The 18054-nt window shown below is 53.8% G+C and overlaps 1 protein-coding gene across 6 annotated transcripts in view; it reads right to left on the bottom strand.

The window, feature by feature from the left end:
• MAP4 (microtubule associated protein 4) overlaps window positions 1–18054 on the bottom strand; it is a 159692-nt gene that overhangs the window by 45456 nt on the left and 96182 nt on the right. For 4 of the 6 annotated variants that reach the window (XM_040064439.2, XM_058421112.1, XM_058421117.1 and 1 more), the window contains exons 10-13: window positions 12838–13698; window positions 11723–11863; window positions 10942–11088; window positions 5436–9911 (exon numbers count right to left, since the gene is read on the bottom strand). In XM_040064439.2, coding sequence (XP_039920373.1) covers window positions 5436–9911; window positions 10942–11088; window positions 11723–11863; window positions 12838–13698 — 5625 coding nt within the window. The remainder of the gene's footprint in view (window positions 1–5435; window positions 9912–10941; window positions 11089–11722; window positions 11864–12837; window positions 13699–18054) is intronic. The other 2 variants (XM_040064491.2, XM_058421119.1) reach the window with 1 other exon arrangement.

Raw genomic sequence — 18054 nt, 5'->3', positions numbered from 1 at the left:
AGCTCAGCTCGGCTCAGCTCAGCTCAGTTCAGCTCAGCTCGGCTCAGCTCAGCTCAGTTCAGCTCAGCTCAGTCAGCTCAGCTCAGCTCAGCTCAGCTCAGTTCAGCTCAGCTCAGCTCAGCTCAGCTCGGCTCAGCTCAGCTCAGCTCGGCTCAGCTCAGCTCAGTTCAGCTCAGCTCAGCTCAGCTCAGCTCGGCTCAGCTCAGCTCAGTTCAGTTCAGCTCAGTTCAGTTCAGCTCAGTTCAGTTCAGCTCAGCTCAGTTCAGCTCAGCTCAGTTCAGCCCAGCTCAGCTCAGCTCAGCTCAGCTCAGCTCAGCTCAGTTCAGTTCAGCTCAGCTCAGTTCAGCTCAGCTCAGCCCAGCTCAGCTCAGCTCAGCTCAGCTCAGCTCAGCTCAGTTCAGTTCAGTTCAGTTCAGCTCAGCTCAGCTCAGCTCAGCTCAGTTCAGTTCAGCTCAGCTCAGTTCAGCTCAGCTCAGCCCAGCTCAGCTCAGCTCAGCTCAGCTCAGCTCAGCCCAGCTCAGCTCAGCCCAGCTCAGCCCAGCTCAGCCCAGCTCAGCTCAGTTTTTGGCCAGGGACAGAAGCAGCACCTCCACAGACCCTTCTGTTCAAGCTGAAGCAAACCCAGAGCAGGGCCAAGGGCAGGAGCAGCTCGGGGCCGAGGTCCGCTCACAAATCTGTGTCACACTCACACACAGCTGGCTGCTGACACCGCGCGGGGCTCAGCTCCCTCACACACCCACTGGGATAATTAACAGGTCTTTAATTAACGAACAGGCTGCAATCTGACGACACTGAGCATTTCAGAAGCGTTATTAGAGCACCTCTGTTACGACCCGTCCCCGCAGCACCGCCGCGTTTGTGCCCGTGATCTCAGGATGACCGGCTGCACTCACACACCCTTCAGCCCCTGCCCTGATCAACACAGCGTTCGGCAGCTGATGAATTCCTGTCAGACAAACCCAGTCACAGTCTGGGCTCCCACAGGAGAGTTACAAACACGACTGAAAGGCCGCTTGTGCAAGTGCTAGACCCGCTTAAAGTAATGGCAACCAGGCAGGAGAAGGAAATATTTACAGGAAGGGCTTCGCTGTGGCTGCAAAAGCGAAGCAAATCCTGTAATTAGACAGGGATGGGCATTTCTTGCTTTTCAATGTATTGGATTTGCAGAGAAACCCTTGAGAAATCCGCCCTGCGTCCCACGGGGTGACTGCGGCAGTGGGCGGCACGACAGCCTGGCACGGGCCGGGGGCAGCGGGCAGCCACAGGGATGGGGATGGGTGGGAGGGAAGGAGGGCTCCAGGGACGAGATGAGCGCTCCCCATTTGGGGCAGGGATTCAGGAGCAGACCGTCTGCACCACAGGGCGGTTGTGCAACGAGCACCGGGCTCCGGAGCGAGCCGAGCTGGCCCTGGGCTGAAGAGCTTATGCAAATCAAAATCCATAAGAGGATACAGCCCCCAAACACTGAAACAAATTAATTTTTTTTTTTTTTTTTAATCGACTATTCTTCAAGGACAGCTTGAAGAAAAAAAAAAAAAAAAAATTCTTTTGCAAGTCTGCCTTTGAACTGGAGCTGGAGGAGCAGAGGGATGTCAGCAGCAGATCAGAATCCAAGAACCCGACCCTGACGGAGTGAAAACTTTCCATCATCTCCCCCCTTAACCACTCCCCAGCAGCCAGCCAAGGCCCCTCCTTGGAAGTACAGAATTTAGGACCCTCACTGCCGTCTCGAATGGCCAAATTGAGTTTTAATTCATACAAGAGGCAACACAAAGGTTCGGTCCCATTGTAAAGGCTGATAATGCCTGGCCTGTTTCTGTTATCAGCTCAGCTGCCTCCTGACATTAAAAGGTATAAAATGATTTTCCAGGAGGCTCTGGGGCACTTCTTCCCACGGCAACGACAACAATGAGAAGCTGAAATAAACCCAAAAGAGGCATAAGGGATTAAATTCAAGAACTGCACCATCAGCCTTATAGCCAACGCTCCTTAAGCTGCACGGTCAAAAATAGAAGAAAAAAAAATAAAATTACAGGAGAGTGCAAGGCCTAATTTACAGGAGATGGATCCAACTTCCGTCAGAGAGAGGAATCTGCAGCATCACAGTTGCCATGGCTCCCGAGGGAGCTGGATCACAGCGCTGGGACCTATTTTAGCACAGACAGGAGCTGGTGTTTTCAGGGGAGCATCCTGTTATCCTGGAACAGGCGGTGCAGGACATGGGAGCCTGGCTAAAGAGATTTCATCACTCAGCTTTAGCAGGACGTCCTCCAAAACGCCTTAATCTGGGAGTGGATCTTGTTTCTTTGCCCTGCCTGCCCACCAGGGGAAAGAAATAAGGAAGATGGAAAAGGACTGGGACAAGGGCTGGAGGGACAGGACACAGGGAATGGCTCCCACTGCCAGGGGCAGGGCTGGATGGGAGATTGGGAAGGGATTCCTGGCTGGGATGGAATTCCCAGAGCAGCTGTGGCTGCCCTGGATCCCTGGCAGTGCCCAGTGCCAGGCTGGACGGGGTTTGGATCACTCTGGGACAGTGGGAGGTGTCCCTGCCATGGCAGGGGGGGCACTGGATGGGATTTAAGGTCCCTCCCAAGCCATTCCAGGATCCTGTGAGGAATCAGCTGTGGAGCAGGAGCCTCCCAGTCCTGCCTGACAGCCACAGGTGAGGTGTTGGCCAAGGTGTGGCAGCAGCTGAAGATACAAACCCCGAGATCCCATTGTCACAGACCAGGAGCACAAACAGGCACGTGGAGGGGACACACAGTCCATGGGACATCTGGACCTTCACAGCGATCTCCTGGATCCCTGCAGCTCTGCCCAGGGAAGTGCTGCAACCACCATGATGCCTTCAGTTTCATTTTCATGTATTTCATACCCTGCGCTGCCCAGGTGCAGCTCTGAGCTCACATCCAGGGTCACTCAGCTCTCTGCACACAGCAGCCACACAAAACAAATCCTGCTCCTGCTGCACACCAAGGACACCTGGGACAAGTGCTCAGCCCAAAAGCACAAACAACGGTGGCTGGAGGGAGAAAACAAGAAGGATGGGACTGGAGAACCTGGAGCTGGAATTGGACAATTCAACTCCGATGTGCAAATGGACCAAAACTTATAATAGTGTGAGACCTCGTGAGTGTTTGTGCATTTTGTGTCCATTTTGTGTCCATTTTGTGACCATTTTGTGACCATTTTGGGTCCACCTTGGGTGTGTCCCTGGCCAGGCTCTTGTCCTGCCCAAGGTATATCCTAAAAGACTTCCAATAAATCTCTACTTTATTCTCCAGCTCTGTCCAGTCTCTGTTCCAGCTCGGCCATCCCAAGGCATCAACCAGCCCTGGAAGTGGTCAGTAATGCTGGGAAGGCGGTTCACTGGTGGCCTTGGCAGCGCTGGGGTTCAAGGCTGCACTTTCCCAAGCTGACCAATTCCCTGATCCTCTGTCAGTGAACAAGCACAGTCACCGTGGCCAGGGATGTCACCACCCTGCCCTTCGCTCGGCCGCCAGCGACGCGCGAATTCCGCGCTCCGGCCTCGGATCCGCTGCTGCCACCCGAGGGATCCGGCCAGGCCACCTGGGGGCTGGCAGCTCGTGGAACAGCTGGTCCATCGAGGGCCAGGAACGCACGGAAACGGAGACAAGAGCCTCAGCAATGCGTCTGCGTTTCTGGGAACGGGCCGGAGGGAGGTTGGCAGTGCCCATCCCTGGAGGTGTCCCAGCAATTCCCAGAGGTGGCACTCGGTGCTCTGGGCTGGGGACAAGGTGGGGATTTGCACAGGACTCCAACCTTAATGATCCCGAGGTTCTGGGATGGCAAAGCACCTTCAGCTGCCGTGGGAGCACGGCACCAAGAGCTCCCAGCTCAGCCGTGGAACCGCGGAAGCTCCTGAGCTTCCCACAAAGATCGTTGATCCAACTCCTGGCTCTGCACAGACACCCCAACAATCCCACCCTGGGCATCCCTGAGTGCTGTCCAAAGGCTCCTGGAGCTCTGGCAGGGTTGGGAATGTGCCCACTCCCTGGGGAGCCTGGGCAGGGCCCAGCACCCTCAGTGGGAATTTGAGCTGGGCCTTCTGAGCTCCTCTTAAAAACCCCAACAAACCCTCTTAAAAACCCCAACAAACCAACCGCTGACTCTACAAAGTGTTCAACGGAGGAAAGCAATGGAAGGTTACCAAAGCCCTGAGTAAACTCACATCAGGGCAACTTCCAGGTGCAAAGTTTGTGCTGACTTACTCACAGGCTGCGAGTGCTACTCTGAGCCAGGACTCCTGCAATCCGTGCACCGTTACCTGTGCAAGATACTCAGGAGGAGCTTTTCTCTCAAAAACTCCTGGCAGACAATGGAAAGGCCTTGAAGAAACGTTGGTTTTGTAAAAGATGCTGCCTTCAGCTTTCCCTTTGTTTTGTTGCATCATGCACCAAAGAGCATCACTTCTGCAGGCACAAGTTCATGCAGAGAACACCACTTCCACTAAAATAGAGCTACTTCAGGTTATGCAACACTCATTAAAATTACAAAACCTCTCAAAAACCTGAGCAGCATGTTAAGGCACTCTGGAGCTCGGGGTCTGGTGAGTTAGTGGCTGCATCATGCAAACTGGCAGCAAGAAACTCCGCAGGAACAGCAACAAAAGTTCATGCCTGATGACAAGGCAAAAAATGGAGAGCACCTGAGGGCAGGGATAAACTTCCCGGCCCATCTCGGCAGAGTGGGGTTCACAGAGATGCCAACTCTTTCTGAGGAAGCTTTAGAATGAGCACAAGTACAAGAAGGTTTGTAGATTTGTCTCTATCCATTTGTCAAAATTTCTAAGAACTGGATTCAGTGCTATGGGATGAATTCCAGCTCATTTCCTACGAGCACAGGGACCTTGTTCCCTGGAGGACAGCCAGGGTGCCCAGCCCTGGATGCTGACCAGCTCATCCAAAGTCTCCTAAGAGGGATAAAGTCCCAAAATTTACATCAGTCCCACCATTGTTTTGCTCGAGTTGCTTTGGAAAAGGTTTCGATTCTAGCAGGAAACACGTTTTGTGCATGAAGTGGCTCAAGGAGGCTTAAGCCAAACCAGCTGCAGGAGGAGAAGGGGACGCAGCTGGGATAAACCCAAACCCTGCAAACAGCAGGGACGCAGAGCATTCCCTGCCCCTGGCATCCTCCAGCCCTGAGCAGGCTCACGGGGAGCCCTGTCACACCGCAGCTCCCAGCCTCGGCTGACAAGAACCCCAAAGCGCCAAAGACTCCGCCACGTTTGTCCCACTCGACCCCAACGGGCCAAAGCCCGAGGCGGAGCTCCGGGACTTTGAGAGTTGGCACCGTGAGCCAGGCAAGCAGCCCCAGCAGCCCCCTGAGAGCAGCACACGCCCCTCATGCCACGCCGGGATGCCCACGGGGCTCATGCCAAGGCGGGTCCCTGGGCACACGCACGCACACACCTCTGTTCAGCTGCCGGGACACGGCTCTGGGGGCTGGCCTGGCCGCCGGGGCGGGCGCCCCGCGCGCCTTGGTGGGTCTCATGTAGCCCTTGAGCTGCTCTGCTGCCTTCACTCTCTCCTTCCTTGCCTCTTTCACCGCCTTCTGATCACATTCTTCTCCTGTTTCTTTACTTGGGGCTTGAGACTGCTTTTCTTTAGTTATTTCTAAAGATCTCTTCTCTTTAGTTGTGGCCTGAGATTCCTTCTCTTTAGTTACGTCCTGAGATTCCTTTTCTTTTGTTGTGTCCTGAGATCCCTTCTCTTTAGTTACTTCTTGAGATCCCTTCTCTTTAGTTGCGTCCTGAGATTCCTTTTCCTTTGTTGTGTCCTGAGACTCATTTTCTTTAGCTGTGTCCTGAGATCCCTTCTCTTTAGTTACTTCTTGAGATTCCTTTTCTTTGGTTATGTCTTGAGATACCTTCTCTTTAGTTGTATCCTGAGATTCCTTTTCTTTAGTTGTGTCCTGAGATTCCTTTTCTTTAGTTGCATCCTGAGATTCCTTTTCTTTGGTTACTTCTTGAGATTCCTTCTCTTTGGTTATGTCTTGAGATACCTTTTCTTTAGTTGTAGCTTGGGCTTCTCTATTTTTATCTTGAGTTTCTCTTTCTTTCTTTGTGTCTTGCGAATCCTTTTCTTTGGTTTTGTCTTTATCCACCTCGGACTTCGACAGCGGCGCGTCCTTCAGGAGAGCCGGGCCAGCACGAGCAGGGCCCTCCTCTGCAGGCTGCCAGGGACCTTTTCTGTTCTCTTTGGGCCGTTTTTGGGGAGTTTGGGCAGCTGTCCCATGCAGGCCAGCAGCCTCAGTGCCCCGGTGTTGGGGTGAGCTCTGCTCACTCCTCGTGCCCGGCTCGGCCCCTCCAGCTTTCCCGTCCATGCCAGCTCCTGGCACAGCCTGGCACACGGCTGCCTCGGCTGCAGAGATGCTCCCAGTGCCCCCAGGAGTCCCTGCAGGGGCTGGGGAGATGCTCGCTGTGCCCTCCTCTGCACAGGACACGGGGGCCTCTGGTCCCCCCGGCCCCTCGGCAGCTCCGGGGGCTGCTCTGTGCTTGGGATCTGCTGCCTCGTGAGGAAGCTCTGAGGGAGCCTTGCCAGTGTTGTGCCTTTCATCAGCAGGTTTTATTTCTTTACCATCCACCTTTGCCAGGGGGGAAAGGTGACTTTTCTCCTCAGGCTGGCCACCCTGGGGAGCAGCGTCTCCGCTTCTCCCATCCCTCTGTGAAACCTCTCCTCCGGGTTCTTGGTGTCCCACACCGATGGGCTGCTCACCGCATTTCGGGGTCTGCATCTCCTTAGCACCAGGTCCAGGCTCTCTGCTGCTTTTCTCTGCCACAGCCTCCAGAGGAGGAGGAGGAGGAGGAGGAGGAAGGCCCCCAGCCCCTGCACTCCCCTCTCTCTGCTTTGGGAGTCCACAGGGAGCGTCACCCCCATCTCCAGGGCCGCCTGCTGCCGTCTGAGACACGGGTTTGAAATCACTTCCTTTATTATTCCAAAGTCTTTCAGGGCCAGTGGGAAAGTTTTTAATGTTTCTGTTCTCATCCACCAAATCTGTGTCTTCCACCCCAGACGCCACGGGAGGCTGCGCTTCGCTCCTGTCTGCTTTTGCCTCTAGAGGAACAGCCTGCCTGGAGGCATTTTTAGCCTTTTTACTGCTTCCATCATAACCCCTCTTTTTAGATCTCTCAGTGACTGGGGCCAGGCTGGGATCTGACACTGCTGGATGCTCTGCCACAGGATTTTTATCCCTGCTGCAAGGGCTGGCACCTCCTGCCTCGGGTTTGTCCCTGATCTCCGGGCCAGGAGGAGGGAGCATGGCCGCTCCTGCTTTGTGCTCCAGCAGAAGAGGCTGCTGTGGGTCAGGCTCCCCCTTCTTGTGTTTCTCTTCCCCACCTGTGTGAGATTTCCCTGGCTCCAGAGGCAAAGCGGGAGCCTGTACCTTGGCAGGATCAGGCAGGTGACCCAGCAGAGCCACCGAAGTCCTGGAATTCTCTTTGCCCTTCTCAGCCTGAGTTTGTTGAACATGTCCCACTGCAGGGATGTCACCTGGCTGCAGCCCAGGGCTCTGCTCAGCCTTTTTGCCTTTCCCATCCCTGCTTTTACTCCTGGGCTTGTCCATCCCCAGTTCCCTGGTGGGACTGTGCATCCCTGCCCCGTGCTCTGGGAGAGGCTGGGATTTATCTGCCTCCTTCCCTTTATCCACACGCCGATTTTCCTTAGCACCGCCTGTTTCTGGCTCCGAAGCCTCTGCTTTACAGCCTGAAAGATCTGGCTGCTCCCAGAAGCTCCCGCTGCCACCCTGGATTTCGGGTTTCCCCAGCTCCTGTGCCAACCTCTCTCCCTGCAAACCAGCCCCCTTCCCCTTCTCCAAGCTCATTTCCTTCCTGCCTCCAGCCACCTGCTCCTGCCTGCCTTCCCCCCCAGCACCCAGGACAGCTGCCTGCCCAGAGGGACTTTTCTCAGGCTGTTTCCTCCTCCCATCACTGCTCCTCTTCCTGGCTTTCTCTGCCAGCACCGTCACATCCGAGCCCAGCCCAGCGGCCTCTCTGCCTCTCCCAACCAAATCCACCTCTTTTGTGGGACTGATGGTGGCAGCCAGAGCCGGAGTTCTGGCTTCCTCTCTGCTCTTCTCCAGCAGCAAAGCTCGGTCTAAAGCTCCCAAATCAGCTGCTTCACCTTTCCCAACGTTTTCTTTCCGTTCCTCCGGCCCCAGTTCAGTTGGCCTTTGTATTTTAGCTGCATTTTCCTGCAAGCCCCCAGCAGGGACACAGCCCCCCTCTCTGCCCTTATCACTGCCCTCCTTCACCTTATCAGCCACCTCAGGGAAACTCCCTGCATCCATCTTATTCTCCAGGAAAGGCTGCTGGAAGAAGCAGCTCCTTTCCCCTTTTTTGCTCCTGCCGTCGCTGCCCCTTTTTTTGGGTTTGTCTGCAGGACACGCCTGCACGGCGCTGGCTGACGGGAGCCCTCTGGCAGCACCAGCCTGGCCATTTTCGGGATAAACCGTTTCCTTTCCAGCCTCATCTGCCCTGCCTCCATCGGTGGATTTGCCTCCATCCTCTGAGAGCACCATCTGCTCCCAGCTGCTTTTAATTCTTTTGCCTTTCCCCTCGCCGCGCCTCTTTTTAGGCCTGTCCATCCCGTGTGTCCAGCCGGGATCCTGCTGCAGGGAAGGAGGGAATCCTGTCCCTTTGTCTGGGTCTGGGGGCTCTGCCGCCACCCCCCTGCCCCCTGCCTCGCCAGGGCTGGGATGTCTGGGGGCATCAGGAACACCCTGGGCCCTTCTGTCCTGCACAGCTGGAATCTCCCCAGCCTTTGGTGAAACTAAAGCTGGAACGGGAGCTCCAGGAGCATCCCTTGGGCTCCTCACTCCTCCCTCTGACCCTGTTTTGCTCTCTCCAGCTGCCTTGGGCTCTGTAGGGATCTTGTTCTCCAGGGCTGCAGCCTCCAGGTGAGGCTGTTTGAGGGATTCCTTTTCAAGCCCTTTGCTTTTCTCCCAGCTTTTCTCGGCTGCTGTTTCCAGGGGAGGCTGGTGGACAGGGTCACCGGGTGCTTCCTGCCCTGGAGATGGGCTTTTAGGCTCCTTATTTTTAAGGGAAAGGGGCAATTCCCAAGGTTTGGTCTGTGAGGGAGTTCGTGCTTTGCTCAGATTGACCATCAGGTCGGCACCTTCGGACTCCTTTTCCTCTCTCTTCTCATTTTTATTTTTATTGAGGAGTTCTCTCTCCGTGGGCTTGGTGGCTCCCTTTGCTGTAGCAGATTCCTGCACTTTGGTTTTGTCCACCTGCTCCGAGGGACCCTCTTGGCTTTTGCCTTGAGATTCCAGCATCCAGCTGCCATCCCTCCTTCCCTGTGTCTTCACTTCCTCCCCGGGTCTGGCATCCAACACGCCGGATTTCGGGGCCTGCTGTCGCGGGGCTGGCGCTGGGGAGGCGTTTGGCTCATCCAGGACACGGCTCCCAGTCGTTATTTCAGCATCCTTCGGCACGTCCAGAGCTCTGCTTCCCGAGGGCGTTCCGGGACGCGCGGAATTCTGCCATCCCGCCCCAAAGGGAGCATTCCTGGCAGCCCTGGAGCCTGCTCCGTTCTCATCCCAGAACTCCATCCCTCTTGGCAGCTGGCTTCTCCTTTGTTTCGGTTTCTTTTTCTTTTTCTTCACCACGGCGCCTTCCAAATCCCAGTTTTCCTGGGGGGGATCTCTGCAGCTCTCCACAGGCTCCGTGGCGTTTTTGTGAGGAGCCCTAAAGCGAGGGGATGTTCCAGCACCACAGCCAAGCTCCGCTGTGGAACAGGGATGTGCTCTGGGCTCAGGACTCTTCTGCTGTGGGAGACCTACGGGATGCTCCTCTGGCACATCTGTGAGAGGCACTGGGGCAGGCTTTGCTCTGCCAAACCCACGGTCCCTGGATTTGGGAGCTTGCCTGACTTGTGCAGTGGGAAGACCTGGAATACAGGAAGCCTGCTCAAACATCAAGGCCGCTATTTGCTCCATCAAAGAAATAATAAATGTATTCTCTATGTGACTGCAGCCCTCTCAAAGAGGCCACACGAGGCAGATGTGCAGGATTTCCCAGCACCGGAAGCACACCTGGGAGGGCTGGGGTAGGGATTTACCCCAACACCTGCGTCATCTGCCCCAAATCCGCACATCGGTGCTGTTTAAACACGAGTCTGGCACAGGCTCCCGCCCCACCAAAAAGCACCGGTTCTCGTGAGGACACGCCATTGCTTTTTAAAAATGCATTAAGGATCCATTTTGTCTCAGCAAGACAAGATCAGAGCGAGCCTTTTTATATCCCTAGCTGGCAGCTTTCCAGAGTGGGAAAACAGAAGTTTAGTGGGAAGATGGGAAGAGAGATGGGGGCAGGAGAGCCAAGTTTCCCCAGCAGCCAGGGTGGAAGCGGTGGGAGGCAGAGCCTCTGTCCCAAGGTCACCTGCGCTGTCCCTGGGGATCCCTCAGCTTTGAGGAGAGCAGCAGTCGTTTGTCACTCAGCCCTGGCCCACAAATCCTCCTCCACACCAAGTGTGAGCAGCGCCAGCTCCTCTGGAGCAGGAGGAAATCCCAAATCTTCCTCTGGCAATTACACAGCTCGATTGGGAAGGAGATGCTCACTGGGAATATCCTCCTAAGAATTAACGGTCCTTTCCAATGCCAAAATAGAAGCCAGTGCTGATGGCAGAGAGATGAGGAGCTCTGCAATCCCCCAGCACGGCTGTGAGCCAGCCCCAGTGATAAAGCACCCAGAGCACACGGATTTGGGCTTTTAGTTTGAACGTGGAGGGAAAAGAGCCTTGGAGAGGGGCAGGGATCCGAGGGGAAGGGCCAGCCCAGCACCAGGAACTCTGAGAGGAGCACAAAGACATTTCTGCTTGCCCAGGCGGCCCCACAGCCAGGAGCAGGAGGCGAAGAGTTGCCAGAGGAGGTTTCCATGAGGAAATGGCGTTATTTTTTATTTTATGATTTATCTCCTACCTGTGGGCTCCTGCAGGGTTTTCCCTTCCTGAGGTTCCGCGTGCTGGACGTGGTTGTGCTCGGCCTCCTCCTTTTGTGCCTGGCCATTCTCAGCAGGAGCAGATTTTTCTGGAAGCTCTTTATTTTCTAGTGCTCCTTTTGCTTCAGCTGGAACATGAAAGACAGGAACAGGAAGCTTCAGGTCTCAGGAGCAGAGGCAGCCCGCAGCTAAACCCCAGGCCTTGCAAAGGGGTTTAACTTTCTGTTCAACAGGAATTGAGTTTATGGGACAGGGTTGGTTCATCTCCTCACAATCCCATCTCAGCAGCACCTTTATATTTTGCACATGCCAAGGTGGGGGTAGAGCACGAAGCAGGGGCTGTTTCAGGGCTTGAGCACAGGGTGAGGGTTTGTTTGGGTTTTCTCCTCGCTGCAATCAACCCAATTCAGAGTATCCCAGCTTCCCACTGGGAATTCAAATCCATTATCAGCCTGGCTAATGCTGATCATCTTGTATTCATCTACACCTCACAATACCTCCCCACAGCCACCACAACACTCCTCACTCGGCATAATTACAGCCAGTTTGAATTTGCGAGGCATAATTACACGGGAGAGCAGCTCTCCCCGTAATTAATTCCATGTAAATCTGAAACGGAGAGGGAAAACGACGACAGCCACGGAGGAAGGAAAGGCCAGGTTCTGTGAACGGCGGCACCCTCTGAGAACCTGCTGGAGGTTCCAGTTTGGAGCCTGCGCGCTGCTGAGGGCGGCAGGGCAGCGCTCTGCCGGCTTTTCTCACCTGCTGGCTCCCAGTGGTGCTTGGTTTTCCCGGGAATGTTCTCATCCGGGGGGCTCGGGGGGGGTTTCCTGTCCTTCATCTTCTCGGAGTCATCCCCACCACCTCCGACTTTGGAGTCCGCTGCCAGCTTGGCTGTTGTTTCTGCGCATGGAATGGAAAGGAGGAAAAAAAATAATTCCTGTTTTTTAAATGTAGATCAGATTAAATAAGGGGAAAAACGCTCCCTTGACTAATTTTTGTACCTTCCATGAGGAACTGAAGGGTTTCCTCGCTTTCAAAACCTGATTTTTAGGATCTTTCTACCTCCCTGCACGGTCTTGCACTTCCTCTTTCATTCACCCCACCTGGGCCTCTCAGTCACTACACTCTAGTGGGATTTTTTTTTTTTTTTTTTGGTTAAAATTTCTCTCTTAAAATTTATCGTCATTGTTAAACATTTAAAAAATAAAAGAACATAACATAAACAACCCCCCCCCCCAAACATTAAAACCTCATAAAAAGTATTAAAATATAAGAAAAAGTATCTCACTCCAACCCCATCCACAACCAATCCACCTATGCTGCCTCTGCCCAGGGCTATTTCCTGCATTTTAGTAATATAAATATAGAATAAATCCAATTTTGGAGAGTTTTCTCTCCAGAGGGATGGTGTCCCTGGAGAAATCCACACAGCACAGCAAATCTGCACGTGGCAAACCAGCACCTCAACACCTACAGCCATCCCAAAACGATCAGCTAAGGCCTTTAGTCTCTTCAGGAATTGTTTTCAGGAGCCTCTGTTTGCCAGCTCTGTGCCCTGCAGGATCTGGGGGGTTTTGGTGAGAGCTGAGGGTGGCGGTGACACAAAGCCAGGCACCGGCAGGGACGAGCCAACAGCTCTCCGTGGCTGTCCTGAGACCACTCAGCACTGCTAAGAATGCCCAGTGGAAATTCAGAAATCATTAAAACCCCTCTAGTTTTATGTTTAAAACATAAGAATCCCCGTGAAGCATTTCCTGTGTGCTCTCCTCGGGGCGCTTCACCCAGAGCCAACCAACGCCGGGCTCCAGGACCTCAGAGGCCTTCTCCAAGCTGAACTCTCCGTGACTGGGATTCTGGGGTTTGGGCACACTCACCTGCAGGTTTGTCCTGCTGCTGGGATGTCAGCAGCTCCTCAGACACAGCAACCCTGGGGGCAGCTGCAGGGCCAGGCTGAGCTGCCACTGACACGCTCCCGGCGTCCACGGCAGGGACAGGCTTGGCTGGAGCTGCAGGAGCAAACCCAGAATCCAGGCCATGGTGATGGTTGACTTCTGCTGCTGGGCCAAACTCAGAGCCCACAACGTGCTGAGCTTTGTTATCTCCTGCTGGAGCAAATCCCAAATCCAAGGCAGGCTGAGGTTCCGCTCCTGCTGCCGGGGCAAAGTCCAAATCCATGTTCTGGTGGGACTCCACACCTGCTGCCGGGGCAAATCCCAAATCCATGTTCTGGTGGGACTCCACACCTGCTGCTGGGGCAAATCCCAAATCCATGTTCTGGTGGGACTCCACACCTGCTGCCGGGGCAAATCCCAAATCCATGTTCTGGTGGGACTCCACACCTGCTGCTGGGGCAAATCCCAAATCCAAAGTATGGTGAGGTTCTGCATCTGCTGCCGGGGCAAATCCCAAATCCATGTCCTGGTGGGACTCCACACCTGCTGCTGGGGCAAATCCCAGCTCCACCCCACGGTGGGATCCAGCATCTGCTGCCAGGGCGAAGCCGAGCTCTGTCCCCGGGGCGAAGCCGAGCTCTGTCCCCGGGGTGGACACGTCACGGACGCCTTTGGGAGCGTTGGCATCGGGTTCAGGAGGAAACCCCCCGTCCGTGGCCTGGGGAGGGTTGGCCGCTGCAGCTGGGGCTGGAGCTGGGGCAGGTTTGGGGTCTCCAGCAGGAACGGCCCCAGCCTCCTCGGCGGGAAGGGACGCGGCGTCGGCGGTGGGAACGGAGGCTGCACCTGCCCAGGAACACAGGCACCACGGATCAGGGGAACCCTGCAAACACCTGAGCTGCTGGTTTATGGCTGGGGAACACACGGGGTTCGCTCCCTGGCTCTCCCCTTGCCTTCCAGCACCTCCTCCTCCCCCTGCCAGCGGTGCACCCCGGTTGTTCCAATCCTTATCCACTGCTGGAAGCATCTAAGAGCTTTTCCTTCTGCAGCCCTGCCTGCAATGGGGCTGCCATCTGCTCCCAGCAGCGGCCAAGGATGGATTGCTCCTGTTCCAAACCTCCCCGATGCCTCACGGCTGGCCAGGGGCCAGAGCTGCTGGATGCTCTGCCAGGAGCACATTCCAGCAGAGCCCAGACAGGAATCACAGCGCTGCTGAGCCCCACGATGGGCTGGGCTGGGTGGCACCTTAAGGGTGTCCCCAGTTCCAGCTCCACTCCCTTGTCCTGGGCAGCGACAGCTCCTGCTGTGCCAGGCCTGGGACGCTTCCAGGGATGGGGCAGCCACAGCTTCCCTGGGAAAGCTCCTTTTCCTTCTACTGCAGGACACAGAAAGTGTGGCATCACCTGTGGGAGGGTTTTCCAAGAGCACCAGAAGTCCTGCCACGCTCCAAAGCTGCACACTTCATTCTAAACGTGGTTTGTGCTGGCGGTGGGGGTTTGGTTGGCACTCCAGCAGGAGCTCTGGCACTCCTGACACAAAATCCTCCCATTAATCCCAAATTCTCTCTATTCCTTCAAACTGGCCTCAGTCATTTCTTCACACCGTATCTCCTAACACTGAGCTGGTAGCTCCAAACCAACGTTTGTCACTTCGCAGCACAATCAAACCTCTGCATTTAAGCTCCTATTTGCCTAAAATCCCCTTAAAGGAGATTTTTCAGTCAGTTTTTGTTTAATGTTTCAGCTTTCCAGAGGCAAGCTTTTCCAAATGATCAGTGCCAGAAGCACTGCATCTCTCTTCTGCAGCTCCTCATCCCAACAGCCCCAAGCTCTGCCCACCCTCTGTGTCCTGCAGCTCCGTGCCCTCAACATCTCCCATCTATTGCTGATGACCAAAAAATAACATTTCTACTGATTTTTTTGAGTCATTACCTAAAAATATCCTCCCCAAGCAATGGAAAATGTATTAAATCTAAATTAGATACTCAAACTGAAGTCAGAAAGAAATAGAAAATTGGAAGAAGTCCCTTTTAAAATGGTACTTAAGGATCCATTTAGACGAAACAAATATTTTAGCGAACCAAACCAAAAGGATCCGTCATGCACCAGCCCTCATTTGGGGTTGACTTTGGTGTGGGTTTTTTAAGGGATATGATCTTCTTCAAAAGAAAACGTAAAGATTGTGATTTTACACATGAATAAGAGTGTAAATAAATATATATTAAAAGCAGTATGGATGTTCCCTGGAGAATTGTGGAAATGAGCGGGATAAAGAATTAGGAAACTGGACAACAAGTGGCACTACGAGTCTGTGTATAAATACATTTAAAATGGGGATTTTTTTTTAGAGAGAATATTTTAAAAGGACAGGTTTAAAGGTACTTGTGAATGTATCTGACACTTGGGCCATGGGTCAGGGGTGGCTCTGGCAGTGCTGGGGAAGGGTTGGACCTGGTGACCCCAGAGGGCTCTTCCCACCTCAACCATTCCCACCTCAACCATTCCCACCTCAACCATTCCCACCTCAACCATTCCCTCACTCTGCCCTAGCCACAGCCTTGGGATTTTCCTGGAGCTAAAATCTGGAGACAGCAAAGAACCACGGAATGAGCTCCCTGACTGGGACACAACTGAGCAGATTTACTGCTTCTCCCTCAGGTGTCCCCACACCTGCAGGCACAGCAGGACCTGTTCTGGGCCCTCAGCTTAGGATGGACATGGAGTGCTGTGTCCAGTTTAGGATGGACATTGAGTGCTGTGTCCAGTTTAGGATGGACACTGAGTGCTGTGTCCAGTTCTGGGATGGACACTGAGTCTTGTGGCCAGCTCTGTCGCCTCAGTTTAGGATGGACATTGAGAGCTGTGTCCAGTTCAGGGTGGACATTGAGAGCTGTGTCCAGTTCTGGGATGGACACTGAGTGCTGTGTCCAGCTCTGTCCCCTCAGTTTAGGATGGACATGGAGTGCTGTGTCCAGCTCTGTCCCCTCAGTTTAGGATGGACATTGAGAGCTGTGTCCAGCTCTGTCCCCTCAGTTCAGGAAGGACATTGAGTGCTGTGTCCAGCTCTGTCCCCTCAGTTTAGGATGGACATTGAGAGCTGTGTCCAGCTCTGTCCCCTCAGCTCAGGGTGGACATTGAGTGCTGTGTCCAGCTCTGTCCCCTCAGTTCAGGATGGACACTGAGAGCTGTGTCCAGCTCTGTCCCCTCAGCTCAGGGTGGACATTGAGTGCTGTGTCCAGCTCTGTCCCCTCAGCTCAGGGTGGACACTGAGAGCTGTGTCCAGCTCTGTCCCCTCAGCTCAGGGTGGACATTGAGTGCAGTGTCCAGCTCTGTCCCCTCAGTTTAGGATGGACATTGAGAGCTGTGTCCAGCTCTGTCCCCTCAGTTCAGGAAGGACATTGAGTGCTGTGTCCAGCTCTGTCCCCTCAGTTTAGGATGGACATTGAGAGCTGTGTCCAGCTCTGTCCCCTCAGCTCAGGGTGGACATTGAGTGCTGTGTCCAGCTCTGTCCCCTCAGTTCAGGATGGACATTGAGTGCTGTGTCCAGCTCTGGGATGGACACTGAGAGCTGTGTCCAGCTCTGTCCCCTCAGTTCAGGGTGGACACTGAGTGGAGTGTCCAGCTCTGTCTCCTCAGCTCAGGGTGGACATTGAGAGCTGTGTCCAGCTCTGTCCCCTCAGCTCAGGGTGGTCACTGAGACCCTTGATCACATCCAGAGGCAGTGAGGCTAGTGAGGGGCTGGGAACACAGCCCCTGTGAGGAAGGGCTGAGGGAGCTGGGGTTGTTGAGCCTGGAGAAAAGGAGCCTCACGGGTGACCTCATCACTCTCCCCAGTTCCTGCAGGGCGCCTGTGCTCACCTGGGGCTGGGCTCTTTCTCCAGGCAGCACTGACAGAAGCAGAGGACACAACCACAGGCTGTGCCAAGGGAAATACAGGATGGATATTAGGAAAAAGTTTTTCATGGGAAGAGTGATACAGTACTGGAATGATCTGCCTGGGAAGGTGGTGGAGTCACCATCACTGGATGTGTTTATAAAAAGTCTGGATGTGGCACTGGGTGCCAGGGTTTAGTCGAGCTGTTGGGGCTGGGTTGGACTCAATGATCTTGGAGGTCTCTTCCAACCTGGTGATTCTGTGTGATTCTGTGATTCTGCATTATTCTGTGATCCTGTGATTCTGTGTGATCCTGTAATTCTCTGTGATTCTGTGATCCTGTGTGATTCTGTGATCCTGTGATCCTGTGTGATTCTATGATCCTTTAATTCTGTGTGATCCTGTAATTCTGTGTGATCCTGTAATTCTGTGAGATTCTGTGTGATCCTGTGATTCTGTGTGATCCTGTGATTCTGTGATCCTGTGATTCTGTGTGATCCTATGATCCTGTGATTCTGTGTGATCCTGTAATTCTGTGATCCTGTGTGATTCTGCGTGTTCCTGTGATTCTGTGTGATCCTGTAATTCTCGGTGATTCTATGTGATTCTGTGATTCTGTGTGATCCTGTGATTCTGTGATCCTGTAATTCTCTGTGATTCTGTGTGATTCTATGATCCTGTGATTCTGTGTGATCCTGTAATTCTGTGTGATCCTGTGTGATCCTGTAATTCTCTGTGATTCTATGTGATTCTGTGATCCTGTAATTCTCTGTGATTCTGTGTGATTCTGTGAACCTGTGATTCTGTGTGATCCTGTAATTCTCCGTAATTCTCTGTGATTCTGTGTGATCCTGTAATCCTGTGTGATTCTGTGTGATCCTGTGATTCTGTGTGATTCTGTGTGATCCTGTGATTCTGTGTGATCCTGTGTGATCCTGTGTGATCCTGTAATTCCCTGTGATCCTGTGTGATTCTGTGATCCTGTAATTCCCTGTGATTCTGTGTGATTCTGTGATCCTGTGTGATCCTGTGTGATCCTGTAATTCTCTGTGATTCTGTGTGATCCTGTGATTCTGTGTGATCCTGTGTGATCCTGTAATTCCCTGTGATTCTGTGTGATTCTGTGATCCTGTGTGATCCTGTAATTCCCTGTGATTCTGTGTGATTCTGTGATCCTGTGATTCTGTGATCCTGTAATTCCCTGTGATTCTGTGTGATCCCGTGTGATTCTACGATCCTGTGATCTGTTCCCACCTCGCCGTGTTTCCCTCAGGAGAAGCAATTCCATGGTTTTCCCACCTCTGCAGCTCGCAGGCCCAAGCCCTACCC

The sequence above is a fragment of the Hirundo rustica genome, chromosome 1, assembly GCF_015227805.2.
Source record: "Hirundo rustica isolate bHirRus1 chromosome 1, bHirRus1.pri.v3, whole genome shotgun sequence".
Lineage (NCBI taxonomy): Eukaryota > Metazoa > Chordata > Aves > Passeriformes > Hirundinidae > Hirundo > Hirundo rustica.
The sequence above is the reverse complement of the archived record's forward strand: the minus strand, read 5'-3'. Positions and strand labels throughout refer to the sequence as shown.